Source organism: Emys orbicularis, chromosome 14, assembly GCF_028017835.1.
Source record: "Emys orbicularis isolate rEmyOrb1 chromosome 14, rEmyOrb1.hap1, whole genome shotgun sequence".
NCBI classification, from domain to species: domain Eukaryota; kingdom Metazoa; phylum Chordata; order Testudines; family Emydidae; genus Emys; species Emys orbicularis.
The window spans coordinates 36422561-36440710 of record NC_088696.1 but is presented as its reverse complement, the minus strand read 5'-3'; the positions used below and the strand labels follow the sequence as shown (position 1 = coordinate 36440710).

The 18150-nt window shown below is 49.0% G+C and overlaps 1 protein-coding gene across 4 annotated transcripts in view; it reads right to left on the bottom strand.

Annotated features, from left to right (window-relative positions):
* The window catches only part of SLC12A3 (solute carrier family 12 member 3), a 44313-nt gene that overhangs the window by 13533 nt on the left and 12630 nt on the right, over window positions 1-18150 (bottom strand). For all 4 annotated transcript variants that reach the window (XM_065416322.1, XM_065416324.1, XM_065416323.1 and 1 more), the window contains exons 8-19: window positions 16454-16584; window positions 13650-13734; window positions 12687-12841; window positions 10987-11094; window positions 9533-9656; window positions 7914-8015; window positions 7079-7234; window positions 6599-6698; window positions 6012-6123; window positions 3022-3162; window positions 2307-2413; window positions 123-205 (exon numbers count right to left, since the gene is read on the bottom strand). In XM_065416322.1, coding sequence (XP_065272394.1) covers window positions 123-205; window positions 2307-2413; window positions 3022-3162; window positions 6012-6123; window positions 6599-6698; window positions 7079-7234; window positions 7914-8015; window positions 9533-9656; window positions 10987-11094; window positions 12687-12841; window positions 13650-13734; window positions 16454-16584 — 1404 coding nt within the window. The remainder of the gene's footprint in view (window positions 1-122; window positions 206-2306; window positions 2414-3021; window positions 3163-6011; window positions 6124-6598; window positions 6699-7078; window positions 7235-7913; window positions 8016-9532; window positions 9657-10986; window positions 11095-12686; window positions 12842-13649; window positions 13735-16453; window positions 16585-18150) is intronic.

Here is an 18150-nt window from a genome sequence, read left to right as displayed (position 1 = left end):
GGGTTTGACTTATTGTGTTCATCCATTCAAATGATATGCCAGTGTGCACTCACTGCTACTTAAGGCTAGGGATCTAACAGTCTAATAGGGATCCTGCAGGCGTGGTTGCAATAGACACTTACTGTGAGCCTGCATCATTCTGGAAACATTCAGCCCTTCCTTCATTCGCATTAAGCATATTCCATACTTGAAGTCAAACGCATCACTGGAATGAGAGAGAGAACGCGTACTTAGCATTGACATTCTTTGCATTCGATGGGACCATAGGACCAGCTCAGAGGGGCTGTCCCTTTAGTTCAGTATGCTGGCCATCTTATGCGGCATCTGACATTGGTCGCTGTTGGAGACAAGACACCAAATGAACCTGACCGCTGAGCCTTTCCAGTGAGGAATGCCTGTAAAAGTTAACCAAAACTTGAAGACAAAAGGCATTGGTGTGATCGTTGTAACTGAGGTTACTACGGAGCAAATCCTGCCCCTGACACAAATCCTAGGTAGCCAGGCTACACCTTGAGGAGTCTCGGAGAGAGCCCGGAGAAATGAAGCCTTCCTACTCCAGTACAGAGCAGTCCAAGAGCTACTCGCTTCAGTCTCAGGGCTGTGGTGGAGGTGGTGGTCAGTGATCACTCAGTGCTTAAGGTGAATGCAAGAGCTCTGCTTTATTTTGTGTCCAGTTCCAACTGGCTGCAGGGCCGTACCTAGCTATTCTGGGGCCCTACGCAGCCCCCTAGCAGGGGGGGAGGGGTGTGGGGCCCCAGGCCTCTGCAGGGGAGGGGGGACTGGCCCCAGGTCTCTGCAGGGGAGGGCTTGGGGAGCAGGGGGAACCACTCACCGGCGGCGCAGCTGGGGTCGGTGAGTGCAGGCCCGGCCCTGCTGCACTCCTCAGGGAAGTGGGGGTGGGGGTGGGGTGGAGCAGGGGCGGGGGCCCTGGGCAAGAGCCAGAGCAGGGGCTGGAGCAGCACGTAGCTGCGCAGGGCACCAGGAAATTTGGTGCCCCAAATTTTCTGGTGCCCTACACAGCTGCGTACTTTGCATATGGGTAAGGACGGCCCTGACTGGCTGTGCCTAATAAGAGCTTCCCATTGCCTCACCCAAACTCTGTCTGGGACGCTCAGCCCTTAAAGGCACAGTCCCCAGTACCACAGTGGCTGTGTTTCCCTTCCACACTGGAAGTAGGGGGAAAGTGTGGCCTGTGGATCTTCACAGATCATAATGAGCTTCCAGAAACCACTGCTCCATGGCACCCTTGATGCAACGGAATTGTCATCTTTCTGCTGCATCCAGAGTCCTCTCCACCCATGAGCGGGTGGGCAGGATTGGTCAGAGCACAGAGCGTGTCAGATGCTCTTTCCCCACGTGCCTGGACATGCTACTGATGCAAACACTTGTCAGCCCTTAACTGGAGCAAAGCCAAAGCAAATGCATCACTGGGATTGCCTTTGTCTATCAGATGCGGTCAAGGCAGCTGGAGAGATGGAGTCAGTGTACGGATGCAATAATAGGCAGAGCAATTGAGACGTCTGAGGTGCAGCTAAACTGTGATGGTTGGAATCCACGTAATTTAACACATGCTAATAAGAACAATCACGGTAATAATGCTTTGCCCTTCTAAAGAAAGTCACAACTCAGGGTCAGGTCAGGTTCTTATCCCCCTTTACAGAAGGAGAAGCTGGGGCACAGAGAGACTGAATGACTTCCCAGAGGTCACACAGGAAGCCAGGAATATAAACCAGACCTCCATCCCGACCTCCTGACTCCCAAGTCCCTTGCTTTAGCCTCAAGCCCCTCCTTCCCCTCTGCAGTGAGAGACTGGTAGTAGCCGTGAACACCCACCAATACACATCTTGCTGACCAGTGGCTGCAACAGCCTTGCTAAGTTTCCAGAGGCTAAACTCTGGAATTTCACTCCTTATTTCACTAGGAGGGTGGTGAAGCACTGGAATGGGTTACCTAGGGAGATGGTGGAATCTCCATCCTCAGAGGTTTTAAGGCCTGGCTTGACAAAGCCCTGGCTGGGATGATTTAGTTGGGGATTGGTCCTGCTTTGAACAGGGGGTTGGACTAGATGACCTCCTGAGGTCTCTTCCAACCCTGATATTCTATGATTCTATGAAACTGGGAGCCAATGGAAGCTGCCGGTTCAAACTTTGCAGTGTATTCATGAAGATGGATAGTCATGAAAGCGGGCTAGTTATACACCACCATATTCCTTCCTGAGTGTTCCCCAGTTCACCCAGAACTCTCTACTGTTTAACTGGGAGCAAACTAAGCAGGCAACGCTACCATCAACCAGCCTCCCAACTTACTGCAGGATTCCAGTGTACTCCTCCACAGTCCTAGGGTGAGCTGTCTGCCAGTTCTTCTTGTACCCGATCACCAGGATGTTGGGTTTCATCTTCCCAAGACCGGATGCCTTGGTTAATAGATATTTTTCCAGTGTTAATAGGACTATATATACATCCCCATCATACACACATGCATTTATTTCATCTGAAGGTATCATCACATGCACAGAGTCCTATAACCCATGAGCTGCTAGATGGTGCCCTCTAGGCTCAGTTCTGAGCAAGGAGTAGTGTGTAAACTGCATCATGCCAGGAGCAGTCCCAGGGACACCCCTCTGAATCTCAACTCCTCCTCCTTGCTCCATGGGGGATGGGGATAATATGCCAGTCGAATAGGTAAATAGCAAATTATAACATTGGCCAGTGAGTAGGGGGGTTGGAGCCAAGGGTCCACTCATTCCCCGCCCACCTGCTCCAGAGATGGAGTGAAGGGTGCTGGCTAGCCCATGAAGAGGCACCAGGAGAGTTTTTACTCCCCCTTACGCCCTTGGACAGGCATGTATTTCAAGTCATAATCCATCCCTTAGCAAATCATGCTGGCCCCAACAATACTGACCTCTTCTCAGTGGAAAGGTTGAAGGCCCCTTGTAAGAAACATTCAAGAATTCCTTGATGCAAGACTTACAGCAGGGGACTGCAGTTCCTTCATGATTCAATATCCAGTTTAGGGCTTTACCTGCATAAGTGTTTTGACTCCACTTCTCAAGTCATCAGCTACCACGTCCGTATAGAAAGCTTTGATCTTTCTCTTGGTCAGCCACTTTGTATGGCCGTTGGAGGTGAGCCTGCATTCTGACATCTTCTGTTTGCATGGTCCCTGTTATTGAGTGGGAGGAAAGGACACAACAGTAGCATTAAGGCTCAGCGTGTTTGCGACATGCAGACCATTTTTAGCTGGTGGTTTTAAGTTTATCCCCATAAAATAATACGCTTTACTTTGCACCAAGCAGCTCTATTTCCTGCAGTCTCCTGAATCATAGATGAGATCCAAACTTAGACCCTGGAAACGTGGGATGACATAAGAACGGCCATACTAGATCAGACCAATGATCCATCTTGCCCAGTATCCTGTCTTCTGACAGTGGCTGGTGCCAGATGCTTTAGAGGAAATGAAAATAATAAGGCAATTTATCGAGTGATCCATACCCTGCCATCCAGTCCCAGCTTCTGGCAGTCACAGGTCTAGGGACACCCAGAGCATGGGCTTGCATCCCTGCCCATCTTGGCTAATAGCTATTGATGGACCTATCCTCCATGATCTTATCTAGTTCTTTTTTGAACCCAGTTATACTTTTGGCCTGCACAACATCTCCTGGCATTGAGTTCCACAGGGTGACTGTGCGTTGTGTGAAGAAATACTTCCTTGTGTTTGTTTTAAACCTGCTGCTTATTGATTTCACTGGGTGATCTCTGGTTCTTGTGTTAAGTGGTTCTTGTTTACTTTCTCCACACCAATCATGATTTTATAGACCTCTACCATATCCCCCTTTAGTCGTCTCTTTTCCAAGCTGAACAGTCTTTTTAATCTCTCCTCACATGGAAGCTGTTCCATCCCCTTAGTCATTTTTGTTGCCCTTCTCTGTACTTTTTCCATGCCACCATTATGCAAAAGTTCAATTAATCCTCATCACACTGCAGAGTGGTTTGGAATACATGTTCTCCACGCCACACACACTTTACATTAATATTGGCTCCACAGGGCTCACTGCGTCTTTGCGTAAAATAAGGTTATAAATAATTGTAAGCCGATGACAATCTTATAGGGCCAAATCCTGAAGTCCTGACTCAGGTCCTGATTCTGTCTCCCACTGAAATCTCTGGCAAAACTTCTGTGAACTTTAAATGATACCAGAATTCAGTCCTGCCTCTGCCAAAATCTCACTGATACCAATGAAGTTTTATGTGGCACAGGACCTGGTAAAATCTGTGAAAGGCCTTCATGATATGGCCTGGAATGCAGGTTTCATTGGTTGCTTTTAAAGAAGGACTTTTATGTGCACAGATCCATATTCATGTACCCATCCAGCTTTGAAAATCCCAGCCTCAGTGGTTTGCCCAAAGTCACACTCAGCCAGAAATTGACCATAGAGCCTCATCTTGGTGCCTTTACTGCAAGATTAGCTTGTACTGATTATGCTCCCATTGATCAGGCTCTGTGTGAGCAACTGTCAGTCTGCTACACCTCAGGCAAAAATGAATACATCTACATCAGCCATTTGATCTGGAAGAAATGAAGTCACTGGGACAGACTGTTGTCCTCTGATCAATGTCCCCTTTCAAAAGCAATGCCTGATCTTCACGTTGGCAATTCATCTGCATCAGGAGGCCATTAGCCCATGACAGCATTGTAGCTTGTCACCAATATTGCTTAATTAGCCTGTGATCTTTCCAACAGAAATGGCTTTACTTTTTTTTTTTTTGTCATTTAAGAGTGCCTAGAAATATATTTTTAAATCACAGGTACATGAGAAAGAATCTGGCTTGTCTATCTACCTCCAAGTCTTCTATATGATCCATCACCACAATGAGCAAGGTGGAAGGACGCCAACATCCCAGTCAAACACCTCATCAAGGACCCAACCAAAGAACCCCGTGGTTTTTCATTCCCATAGAAAATATGGTCGACTTTTAGCTGCATCCCACAACACGACAGATGCACCTGCTTTTGGGGACTGAAACAATCCTATCTGTGACTGCAGAAATGGACTTCAAACTACGGAACACCTCCTCAATCAACATCCCAAGCCATCATATCCTGGTGAGATCTCTGCCATCTACTCCGCATCACCTGAACCAATCCATTGGATCACTAACCTAGACTTGGACATCCGGCAGTGCTGGTTTTAAGCCAGATGAAAGAAGAAGACCACAGTATCTAAGTGACTTCCAGATATCTCCATGATGAGATTCCTAGTGGTCTTCATGAAGTTTCTCTCCCTAGTTAAAGGAGGCTCTGCCTGGAGAATATTTTTGGTTTTTTATCACAGGCTGGTATGCTCTGGGTCTTTATCTTGGCCTCAGGGTGCCCCGACTCTGGATTACTCTAATTTCCTTAGGAAGCTCATGCCAGAAGTAAACCCCTCAGCCAAGAATGCTTTATCTCCAGCTCTCATGCACTACGTTGAGGGCTTTGCAAGCTGCATTGTGACAGAGGGGTATGGCAGCGTAGGTGCTGGTTCACTCAGCAGTGGTAGACTACTAACCTGCAAAGTTCTGCTATGTGCTAACTCCTCAAAAGTCAGGGCACCAAATCCTGAAATCCTCACTCTGGCAAAACTCAAATTGAACCAACTCCTTGGTCATTAATGAGGTTTGAACCCAGGACCTTGAGAGCTGAAAATGTAAGTCTCCACCACATGATCTAAGCTCCTTAGCTGGAGACAAAATCAGCCTCATGACCCTCTTAGGTGACCCCGCCACCAGAGGGAAACAAAGACCCGCAGTTTGCATGGGGTACATAAGGACTGGAAGAGTCAGCCCCATGCATTTAACAACCCTGGATATTATTTTTCAGGGCCCTGCCAGGGAGTATATCACACAGCTTGCTCCTTTTGTACTGGCAGTGAACAGATGCCCAGATTAGGGTTGGTGTAGATACCTGCATCCTACCCCACACCTTGCACTCTTACGGCGGTGATAGAGAGCAGCTGAACCGAGAATACTTACTATCAGCACATTCCCACAAATCATCAAGCTGAGGTTTTTGGTGAAAGTGCCCACAAAATCCACCAGGGCTGGGCGGAAGTTGGGAGGGCCTGTTAAGACCAGGCACTGGGGTCTAGAGAGGAAGAAGAAAAGATGGCTGGTAACTTACAGTAAAGAAGTCACTGTTGAGATCTTCTGGTAGGAATTTGATCACTACGCCCCTGTACTGCTAATGGCACCCACCCAATCTAAGCAGTATCTTTTGGATGCTTGGGTCCTTCACTACCAAACTATCAGATCCTCCAGGAAGTACACAACTGGGCTGGAGATCTCAGGCTTCCTCACAAGGACTTCCTGGGTCTAGCTGGGTGGAAAAGACCATGAAAACTCTCCTTCTCTACCCTCCTTCCGGCCCTGGCTGCAACCCAGAGGTGCAGAGAGGAGAAGAAATTTAAACAAAGATACTCAAGCTCATTTGGGGTTCAGTTGGTTGGTTATGCCTTTGAGGGGAACATGGGGGACTTATTCAAATACATGGGCCCCTTCCATGTTTGGGGATGAGGGTAATGTTCCCTTGCCATCATCCTCCACACAGCACTATTACTTGCCTGTAGTTCTTAATGTGCTCGTTGACTTCGTTGAGTCCCACGGAATAGTTCAGGGCCAAGTTGTACGAACCTGCCTGCACAGACGAGCCCCAGTTCACTTCTGGAGAGGAACAATCATTCGGAATGTATTAGACCATTTAAAAACAGAAATAGGAGTGATGCCGGCAATGCACTGGGCACGGGCACGTGCTGCTTTGTTCTTGTAGGGTTGCTCCAGAGAGCCTGGTTGTGCACACGTTGGTTTGTTTAGTTGGAGGGTTTGGGTTCAGTTACTACTGCAGGTTTGGCCGCGTCATAGAAACCTCTCTCCCAGCTGATTGCCTTGCGGGCAGACCTGGCAGGGCACGTTGGCAGGAGAGAGCATGGGGGAATCTTGCACTGATGCTGCCCTGCTCTGAGACCAATAACTTCCGATCTCTCAGCCTGGCATTTTCACCAGCGCCGCTGTCTGCTTAAGAACAAGGAGCCCCCGTTACTCACCAGGCTTTTTGTAGAGCACGTATCCCAGTAAGAAGACAATGATGCCAATGGCTATCAGGGCTGCCCACCAGGTCAATAGAAACATGATCACGACAGAGATGACGGCACCGAAGAGCGCAGCCCACTTGCTGTAATATCTAAAGGATGGTCTCCATCCTGCGTGGACATGACACAAAAATACATTCATCACTCACACGGCCAAATTCTTCCCTCACACTTGGGGGAGGGGTCCTTCAGCCTCTGAGGAGAGAGAGTAGAACAGGGGCACCCTATCGATCTTAGCTATTTGTCTGGTCTCCATCACCACCACACCGAGCACCTCACAACCTTTAATGTGTTTATCCTCACCACACCTCTGGGAGGCAAGGCAGTTATCCCCACTGTACAGATGACGCACATCGAGGCTAAGTGACTGGCCCAAGGTCACACGGGAAGTATGAGGCAGAGTAGGGAAGCGACCCCACATCTCCCAAGTCCTAGGCTCATCAGTGGCTCATGCTTTCTTTGTAACCCTGGGAGACAAAGGCAGGGGAGGAGAAAGAACCTGACATCCCTCAGAGTAGGAGCAGACACCTGTACCCAACCACCCCCACCCAGAGATGCTCTGTTTTTGGAATTGAAGATACTCCCCATCTCCTAATCACTACGGATCCTCCAAGCATATCGCCTTGTTCAGCTCAAAGAGCTTCTTACTATGAAACCACTGGGCTCGGTCCTACACCTTAGCCTGCTGCAGAGAGTGACCCCAGCCTTGTAAAGCTCAGAGACCCCGGACACTACCGCCCAGCCAACGAGACGGGTGTAGCTACCGAGCACCAGCGTAGCGATCACTCACCCGGCGAGTTGGTGATGGAGGCGTGGAAACAGCTGAAATTGATGAGTGCGTACGAGCACAGGAAGAAGTTGGAGATGATTGGGGCAATAGTGTTCAATTCAGCTACAGGGATGGGAAAGAGAGGGATGGCTCATTAGTGCATTTGCTACACCCTGGCCAACTTAAGCCTCTGAGAATGGGAGAGAGGTGAAAATCAAGAAGAAACCGAAAGCCCTGGCTGATTGTTCCAGCTATAGGCTGACCAGATCACAACACTAAAATATCAGGACACATTGGGGTGCCGTCAGTCCTGCCCACAGTCCACCCCCGTTCCTCCCAGGCTCTGCCCCCACTCTGCCCCAGGTCCCGCTCCCTCCCCGCTTGCCCCCCCCCACTGTGCCCTTCCTCATCCCCCGGCCCCCTGCTGGCTTGCTGCATCCCTCCTCAGTCCCCCACCCACCGCTCGCCTACTCACCCCCCCTGCCCGCCCACCCGCCACTCACCCCTACGGCACCGACTTCCCCTCTGCCGGGTGGGTGCTCGCCCACTCCCTGACTCTTCCCGCCCAAGCCCATCCGCCCTTGCTCCGCCCCCATTCCACCTCCTTCCCCCAACGCCCGACCCTACCCTGCCTCTTCTCCACCTCCTCCCCTGAGTGCACCGCATCCCCGCTCCTCCCCCTTCCCTCCTAGAAAGCGCTAAGTGCCGCCAAACAGCTGTTAGGCGGTGGGAAGCACTGGGGGGCGGGGAGGGAGAAGGAGGCGAGGAGGGGGGAGCTTGGCTGCAATTTTTCCCCATGGGTGCTCCAACCCTGGAGCACCATGGAGTCAGCGCCTCCCTCCCGCTCGCCTCCTTACCTGAATATCAGGACAAATGGTGTCCCGATCATACATTGATTGGGACGCAGGACAAAGGGTTAAATATCGGGACATCTGGTCACCCTATCCAGCTCTTGTAGAGATTTCTAGATGTCTATCAACATGATATGGAAGAGCCATTGGATACGGATTCTACGTCCAGCTCTCTCTTTCCCTGTGTATGTGTTATGAAAGGACTCTCCTCCTAATATTACAATGCACATGGGGAAGGATTAGCCCCTTCCATCAAGATCAAACTCCAGTTAAAAAGGCAGCAGTGGCTTAGTGGTTTAACACACGTCCTACTGAGCTCCGTGGGAGGGAATGATGCTCAGCGCCAATTTGGCTGTTCAGGTTTCAGTGCAACTGGAGAAGTAGCCGTCGGACTCTTCTTGCTGAGCGAATGACAGAACTCGCTTAGACTGGACGTATTTCTTACCTTCCTGGAACAAACTCTGGGCCCGATCTCCCCTCACCTGGGCATAAATATGGAGTAACTCTACTCCAGACTAGCCAAGTGTGTAAGTGAGGGCAGAATTAGGCTCTCACAATCTACCTTGCGCTCATCCTTTGGTACAATATAATTTTATCTTCCGGCCTCCTGTGTGTAGGAAACTTGCAGCCATTTTTCACACCATGGTGGAAGAAGTTAACAAAGGCAGGAATTTGGTTTGACAAAGAAACAGCCACCTGGTACCACACTGATCATTAATCAGCCTGTAGAAAAAAAGCAGAGAAAACTACCTACTGGATCTGGCAGCCTATTAAATCCGAGGCACTTACCGATAAGAACGAACCCCACTGCTATGATGTAGGTCAGCATGTAACCCCTGATCGGCTCGTCGTTCTTCCCATAGCCCTTCCCAAAGAAGCCGATCAGAGGGTAGAGCTGGTCCTTGCATAGGCACTGTGGAGAGAAACAGAGGTCATCTAGACTTGACAGGCGCTGCGGACTAGTGGTTAGAGCTGAGAGCGAGGGTCGACTGAAGCAGGATTCAATTCCAAGCACTTTCACTGGCTCAGTGTATAGCCTTGTTCTTGAGTGGACTTACTCCAGATTTACAACAGTGTGAGAACAGAATTTGGCCCCCACCCTAGGGCAGTGTTTCTCAAACTGGGGTCGCCGCTTGTGTAGGGAAAGCCCCTGGCGGGCCGGACCGGTTTGTTTACCTGCCCCGTCCGCAGGTCCGGCCAATCGCGGCTCCCACTGGCTGCGGTTCGCTGCTCCAGGCCAATGGGAGCTGGTGGAAGCGGCGCGGGCCAAGGGACATGCTGGCCGCCACTTCCAGCAGCTCCCATTGGCCTGCAGCGGCAAACCGCGGCCAGTGGGAACCGCAATTGGCCAGACCTGCGGACGGGGCAGGTAAACAAACCGGCCCGGCCCGCCAGGGGCTTTCCCTACACAAGCGGCGACCCCAGTTTGAGAAACACTGCCCTAGAGGGTTGATATATTTTTAGAACCAGTTTGCCCATTCCTGCTATCAGGTCCCCTTCGCTTTGGAAACGCTAACTGTAATAACTCTGACTTGCATCCCAATATCAGTGGTAACAACCCTACCTGATGGGGCATTGCCACCACGGCTGGCCCTATGGAAAGGGCAGGAGATGTCACCTTAATTATCTTAATTAATAAAATGAACAAAAGCAATGGGCCATATTCTGCCTCCTTGATACTCTCGCAAGCCCACTGAAAGGAAAGAAGCTGCATGGGAGTGACTGAGGACAGAATCTGTCCCATTAGGATTAGCCAAGTAGGAGCAAAGCCAAGGGGCCAGCATGAAAAAGTAGCAACCTGCATATCCCCCAGCTCGTGGGCTGCACTACATGATGGGATCAGGTGGAACAAAGCTCCAGGCAAAAACCCCAGAAGCATCAAGAGTATCAGATTAAAGAATCTGTCCAGAAAGCTGGTAATTCCCAGTGATTGGGGTGACCAGATGTCCTGTTTTTATAGGGACAGTCCTGTTTTGGGGGACTTTTTCTTATATAGGCGCCTATTGCCCCCCACCCCCTGTCCTGTTTTTTCACGGTTGCTATCTGGTCACCCTTCCAGTGATGCATTGTGAGGCCCAACCACGGTGGTTATTCAGCTTGTTATAGAACTCACAGTGCCTACGCGTGGTGGAGACTCGGCCTGTAATTATGGCTCTGAAATGCCGTGGACTCATGTTTACTGTATACACGAAAGACAACACTGCAGATGTTTTCGTGGTCCCCTGAGCATGCCACCATCTCACCTGGAAGACTTTGGGTGCTGAGACCAGGCAGGCCAAAGCAGAAGAGAGGGTGGCCCCGAAGATTCCAGCCGTGATCAGGGGGGCAAATCCAGATACCATGCTCATACTCTACAGAAAAAACAGGAGGAGATAGGCGAGGGTGATGCTGGAGTGATCTAACAGCCTGGGCTCCTCCCCCTGGAAGCTTCAGACTCTGACAGCCACCACTCAGAGCTCCTCAGAGCACAGCTTATTACAGCCAAAAACACCCTACGCCAAAAGAACCTTAATAAGATTGCAAAGTCAAGCACTCAGAAGGTAGGAAGTGCCAGTATTCAGGCTGCCTGTGCAACCTTAACTCAGCCCTCTAGTGCATATGCATTATAATACAGTCGTTAATTACATGGTCACATGCTATTTTTCCCCCCCAGAGCCCCACCTCGTTCATGTCACAGGATGCTCTGGGAATGAATCAGGGTGGCGCGGAGAAAGAGCCCGTTATCTGTAGGACCCTTTCCTCATTTGTTGCAAGTTACTTTTTTAAAAGAGAGAAAGCAGCAATTCAGGTAACTGTCCTATCACCCTCAGTGGCTACTGGCTGCATTGGGGTGTGGCTAATATTTCCGCTCTGAGGGGCGCTAATGCAGACCTAACTGAGTACAGCAAAGGAACTGGGGCAGGAAGAGGGTGAGAACCACCAGCCATGGAAATCTTATCATAGAATCATAGAATATCAGGGCAGGGAGAGACCTCAGGAGGTCATCTAGTCCAACTCCCTGCTCAAAGCAGGACCAACACCAACTAAATCATCCCCAGACAGGGCTTTGTCAAGCCGAGCCTTAAAAACCTCTGAGGAAGGAGATTCCACTATCTCCCTAGGGAACCCATTCCAGTGCTTCACCACCCTCCTAGTGAAAAAGTTTTTCTTAATATCCAACCTAAACCTCGCCCACTGCAACTTGAGACCATTACTCCTTGGTCTGTCATCTGCCACTACTGAGAACAGCCAAATCCATCCTCTTTGGAACCCCCTTTCAGGTAGTTGAAGGCTGTTATCAAATCCCCCCTCACTCTTCTCTTCTGTAGACTAAACAAGCCCAGTTCCCTCAGCCTCTCCTCATAAGTCATGTGCTCTAGCCCCCTAATAGTTTTTGTTGCCCTCCACTGGACTCCAATTTTTCCACATCCTTCTTGTAATGTGGGGCCCAAAACTGGACACAGTACTCCAGATGACGCCCCACCAATGCCGAATAGAGGACAATGATCACATCCCTCGATCTGCTGGCAATGCCCCTACTAATACAGCCCAAAATGCCATTAGCCTTCTTGGCAACAAGGGCACACTGTTGACTCATATCCAGCTTCTCGTCCACTGTAACCCCTAGGTCCTTTTCTGCAGAACTGCTGCCTAGCCATTCGGTCCCTAGTCTGTAGCAGTGCATGGGATTCTTCCGTCCTAAGTGCAGGACTCTGCACTTGTCCTTGTTCTTTTGGCCCAATCCTCTAATTTGTCTAGGTCCCTCTGTATCCTATCCCTACCCTCCAGCGTATCTACCACTCCTCCCAGTTTAGTGTCATCTGCAAACTTGCTGAGGGTGCAATTCACACCATCCTCCAGATCATTAATGGATATCTTATGATTTCCCGCACCCCAGGCCAAAGTGACCAACCCAGCGTGAGCCTTCTAAGCCACGCTGTGGAGAGCACCAGAGTGACAGTACCTGGTAATAATTGCTGAGTCCATAGTGACAGCTCTGTTTCTGAGCACAGTCCGTGAAGTTCCACCCGTAGTCACAAGCAAGTCCTTCGCAGCCCGGAGAGCCAACAGGGATGGAGTCATTCAGGCTCCCAGAGGCATCACGTACCACACAGGCACCTAGGAGGGAACAGCTCCCATTCACTTCCCATCTGTCTTTTCCAATACGATGCATGATGCCCAGATGTGCTTTAACAAAGGTCCCTGTGTAATTGTAACCCACTATTGAGTGTGTCTTACAGGTGCCTGATCCACAGAGGAGATAAGTCTGTCACAGTCCCCATCTAGAGAGCTTTAGCTTAAGCTGTAGCCGCTTATGCGTTCCCCTCTGAACCAGCGGCCTCCAATCTCCAATGTGCCAACCAAGATGGCGGCTATCACAGACTGCCCATTCATTTTGCCCAGTGTCCCAAGTTTCTGGCTGCTCCTGGAATTAACTTGTACTAGGTTTTGTTTTTAAAGTAACTTTCAGCTGTATCAGACATGTCCACGCTGCACAGGCATCCACCCAGCGCTAACTAAAGCTCCCAAGGTTCCGTGCCATGGATAGTACATACTGGGCCCACTGTCAAACCTGGGTTGAATTCTTTGGAGACACTTACAGTGTTGCCAACCTCAAGAGGTCAAAATTCCTGAGTCAGATCTCAAAAAATCATGAGATTTTTTTTTTTTAAATCATCAAACTATAATTTTATTAGTCTGTTTTTTGACTGTTTAACTCCCCTCTACTCTGCACCCCTGCTGGTACCCAGAATCAGAATGGATATCTGAGCCAGACTGAATCAAAATGCCCTGTGTCCCAGGATTCCTGATAACTGGGAATTGCCCCGTCCCTAATGAACATGAAAGCATGTAATTAACCATGGACATTTCATCATATGTCACTTCCCCACCACTGCCACTGATTAAGTCTATGCATGTTACTTACCAATTGTAGCAGAAATAGCCAGATAGGATATTGTAGTCCAGAATATAGCCATCAGCGTGCCTTTGGGAATGGCTATGGCTGGATCCTAAGCAAGGCAACCACAGAGTTACACAGCAGCATTCCATAGGCACCACAAAATTACCTTTCATTTTTGTAGCTATAAAGAAGAGAAAACACTCCGAGATACTCAAAAACCGCATGACAGCTTTCAACCTGATACTTGCACTGTCCAGAGTCTGGATTTCTTAACCTGCTGGGCACTCTGCAAAGCCCACTTTCGGTGCTAGATGTTTGGAGGTGAAGTGGGATTGATGGGCTGGTGTGTTGGAAATCTCAGAGTGTGTCGCACAGAATGTTGTTTTAATCTATTTAAAGTGACTGTGACAGAGGATATCGCATGCACTGGCCTCATCTGGGAAGAAGTATCACAACTAGCGAGTGACTCTGATCAGTAGAGGAACCGGACTGCCCAATGTGTCAGTGGTACAGAAGGAACTAAGGTTTAAAGTAAGGTAAAGCCTCAGGGACAAGATAGGAGCTATAAAATCAACTAACCAGCTGTCAGGCTGGACAAACCTTGTAAGAATCCAAGGTGCCAGAAATGGCCCTAAACTTGAACTTTATAAACATGTCATTACAAGGGAGGGTGTGATCCCTCGTGAATAAGGAAGACAAAGTTGGGAGTTGGGCTGCGCAGAAGCCTGTTTGTTTGTGTCTATAGTTTGTTGCTCTTGTCTTTAATAAGCTCTTTCAGAAGGGCTGGGATTCCATGTATCATGCAACCCAAACCCTTGGATCCAAACTCCGGAGTGTTTGGCGTGCCAGTCCAAATCGGCACGCTGGGCCCATCTATAACTGATTCGATTCGGATGCTTATAGCCAAACTATCTGACATTTCTTTGGGATGCAAAATGAGCTGGGACTCTCCTGAGCCCAAGCTCTTGGGAGAGATTTCCAGTCATTTCTAATCTGCAGCTAGCTCAACGCTTCTGCAAGAACGGTCTTCCTCACATGATTTTGGCACTCATACCCCAGACAGGAAGGGCAGAGTCCTGTGGAACTGAAGAAACAAAGCTTACCAAACTTTCCCTAACCTCAAAAATAACCATGCACAGCTACAGACTAGGGACCGAATGGCTAGGTAGCAGTTCTGCAGAAAAGGACCTAGGGGTCACAGTGGACGAGAAGCTGGATATGAGTCAACAGTGTGCTCTTGTTGCCAAGAAGGCTAACGGCATTTTGGGCTGTATAAGTAGGGGCATTGCCAGCAGATCGAGGGACGTGATCGTTCCCCTTTATTCGACATTGGTGAGGCCTCATCTGGAGTACTGTGTCCAGTTTTGGGCCCCACACTACAAGAAGGATGTGGAAAAATTGGAAAGAGTCCAGCGGAGGGCAACAAAAATGATTAGGGGTCTGGAGCACATGACTTATGAGGAGAGGCTGAGGGAACTGGGATTGTTTAGTCTCCAGAAGAGAAGAATGAGGGGGGATTTGATAGCAGCCTTCAACTACCTAAAAGGGGGTTCCAAAGAGGATGGAACTCGGCTGTTCTCAAAGGTGGCAGATGACAGAACAAGGAGCAATGGTCTCAAGTTGCAGTGGGGGAGGTCTAGGTTGGATATTAGGAAACACTATTTCACTAGGAGGGTGGTGAAGCACTGGAATGCGTTACCTAAGGAGGTGGTGGAGTCTCCTTCCTTGGAGGTTTTTAAGGCCCGGCTTGACAAAGCCCTGGCTGGGATGATTTAGTTGGGAATTGATCCTGCTTTGAGCAGGGGGTTGGACTAGATGACCTCCTGAGGTCCCTTCCAACCCTGATATTCTATGATTCTATGAATAGTTCAATTTATTGCTTGGGAAACTGATTTATCCAAATCAGTTCAACCGTTCCTGTGCAATAAATGTAGGTAGCCCAGTATTAATTCTATTCTATGTAGAGTCTTGTAGTGCATCCATCACTGTGCAATCTAATGCCTCAATCCTGCAAGAGGCTTTGGGCATTGGACCCCTGAGCTAATGTAACTGGGCCTCTATATGGGTGATGGGTGCCACCCATACAGAGCAGGATCAGGATCTAAGAACCTACTGAGTAGAGCTACTTGGAAATGCAGTAAAACATATATATCCATAAACATTTCTTGGACTTCTGTGTTAAAACTTTAAAAACGACAACCAGTTCCATCGCCGCTCAAAAAACGAATAAAACATCTGGTTTTTGTTTTTTTTTTTAATTATTTTTACTGTTCTTTCAAAATTTGGATAAAATGTTTTGAAAATAAAAATATTTTGGCCAGCTCTAAAACAGAGATAGACCAAAAAATTATCCAAGTAAAGCGGGACCTGGATCCAGGGGCGACTCTAGCTTTTTTGCCGCCCCAAGCACGGCAGTCAGGCAGCCTTCGGCGGCGTGCCTGCGGGAGTTCCGCCGGTCCCGCGGCTTCAGTGTACCCGCCGCCGAATTGCCGCCGAATCTGTGGGACCGGCGGACCTCCCGCAGGCATGCCGCCGAAGGCAGCCTGACTGCTGCCCTCGCAGGGACCGGCAGGACGCCCCCCGCGGCTTGCCGCCCCAGGCACGGGCTTGGAGCACTGGTGCCTGGAGCCGCCGCTGCCTGGATCCAAACCAGGCCTGCTCTTGGATTTACAAAATCAAAAGCCAATCAAGGAAGTTTTGCCGACTCTGGAGTTTGCCCGTTTCTGACACACAGAGCTTGATTAACACAACTTCATTCCTGCCTATAGCACACAACCTGTGCCGCTTGCCTTATGATGCTGTATTGGCCAGGAGTGGTAAAAACCTACCTTCAAATCACCTGAAATGTTGGCTCCAGCCAAGATGCCAGTCGCTGATGGAAAGAAAATGGAAAACAAACCAAAGAAGGTGCCATCTGGTCCGCGCCAATTTGGCACAAAGTTCTGAGCAAAAATATCAGCTGGAGGAAAAAAATATTTTTCTATCAATCTGCTAGATCATTTTAATCACGTTTCTTTCATTTTAAAGGCAATGGTTGAAACAGTAGCTGCAGTGTTTCAAACTGCTATTGGGAGGCAACCTTGCAGCGTTCTACTGTTATTTATACGGCACCCTAAAACGTGCTAGGTGCTTTCTTGTCATAAAGTTAGATCCGAGTTTACAGTCGAAGACTCTGATTTGGCAAGCAGATCAGTGGGTTTGCCTACATGTGTCCAGTTTTTTAAAGGTATTTAAAAGCAAGGCCTAAGTGATTTAGAGGGTTACATTCCATTTTCAAAAGTGCCTAAATACGTTTACAAATTTGGGCCTGGGTTCCTGCTCAGGTGTATGGATCTGCCCATGCCAATCTGATTGCGAAATCAAGGTCTACACAGACCACACAAAGTCTAAGGAGGGCTGGGAAAGGATGCGTCATGAGCTAATTTCTTGTTTGCTATTTTTACCCCTCAATCTGTTATAGGGTCGGGCCTTAAAGTGGACAGGGCGGAATCCAAATTAAAGATGCTTCTCGGTATAAAAAATTATTCGGCCACTGCCTGTCTGGAGATTTTGCTCCAGGGGATTAGAATGATTCCAGCAGGAATGGCGTAACTCACTAACTGAAAGAGAAGCATTTCATTGCAGCCTTAATTATCACGATGGTTTCATCCACTGATCCATCGAGCTTTCTCAGTGATAAGCCCTTTCCCTGGCAATAAATGGACGTTGTGTGTGAAGCAACAAATAGCCACGTTCGGCCGATTCATTTTGATCCTTCTTATGTCAAAGAGCAAATGGTAATTAAGACAAATGCCAGCATATTTTATCCCCAGGGGTGAAATCAACGGGATCGGTGAATGCTGAGCACCTATGAAAATGAGGCTCATGCAGTACTTGCATGCTTGGTAAATGACACCCACAAGAACCCAATGGTCTCCCACTCTTCACTCAGCCAAAGTGGTTTGCACAGTCCTGGGCTGAAACACGTACTGGGCTGGGTCCCCTGCCACACGGGCTGGGTCCATCTCATACACACTGCAGGAGCATTCACCTCTCTGTCCCTGGATGTAGATCCTTATGAGCCTCCAGCATCTTGCAAACGTTCAGCAGAACAACCAGGAAAGTGTCATTGTCTCCCCGGAAGCCTTATTCGTTACCGCACCGCTCTTACTCCGAACAAGCAGGCCAGAGCGGGCGCTTAACATGAGAGGCTGTTTTCCTTGCAGGCACGTAACAGAGCTGAACGAGATACATTTCTGTTGCATGCTGCCCTACTATCGACTAACTGCCAGGACCTTGAGAACAAAGTGACCGTATGGAAACGTTCAGTTCAGCACTGTACTAGAGCATTCATCTACATTTGTCAATAAACCATAATCATGCTGGTACAGTAGAACAAAGCCCTGACTGGGATGATTTAGTTGGGGATTGGTCCTGCTTTGAGCAGGGGATTGGACTAGATGACCTCCTGAGATCCCTTCCAACCCTGATATTCTATGATTCTATGATCCAAAAGCCATATAATCCACACAAAACTAACCAGGCC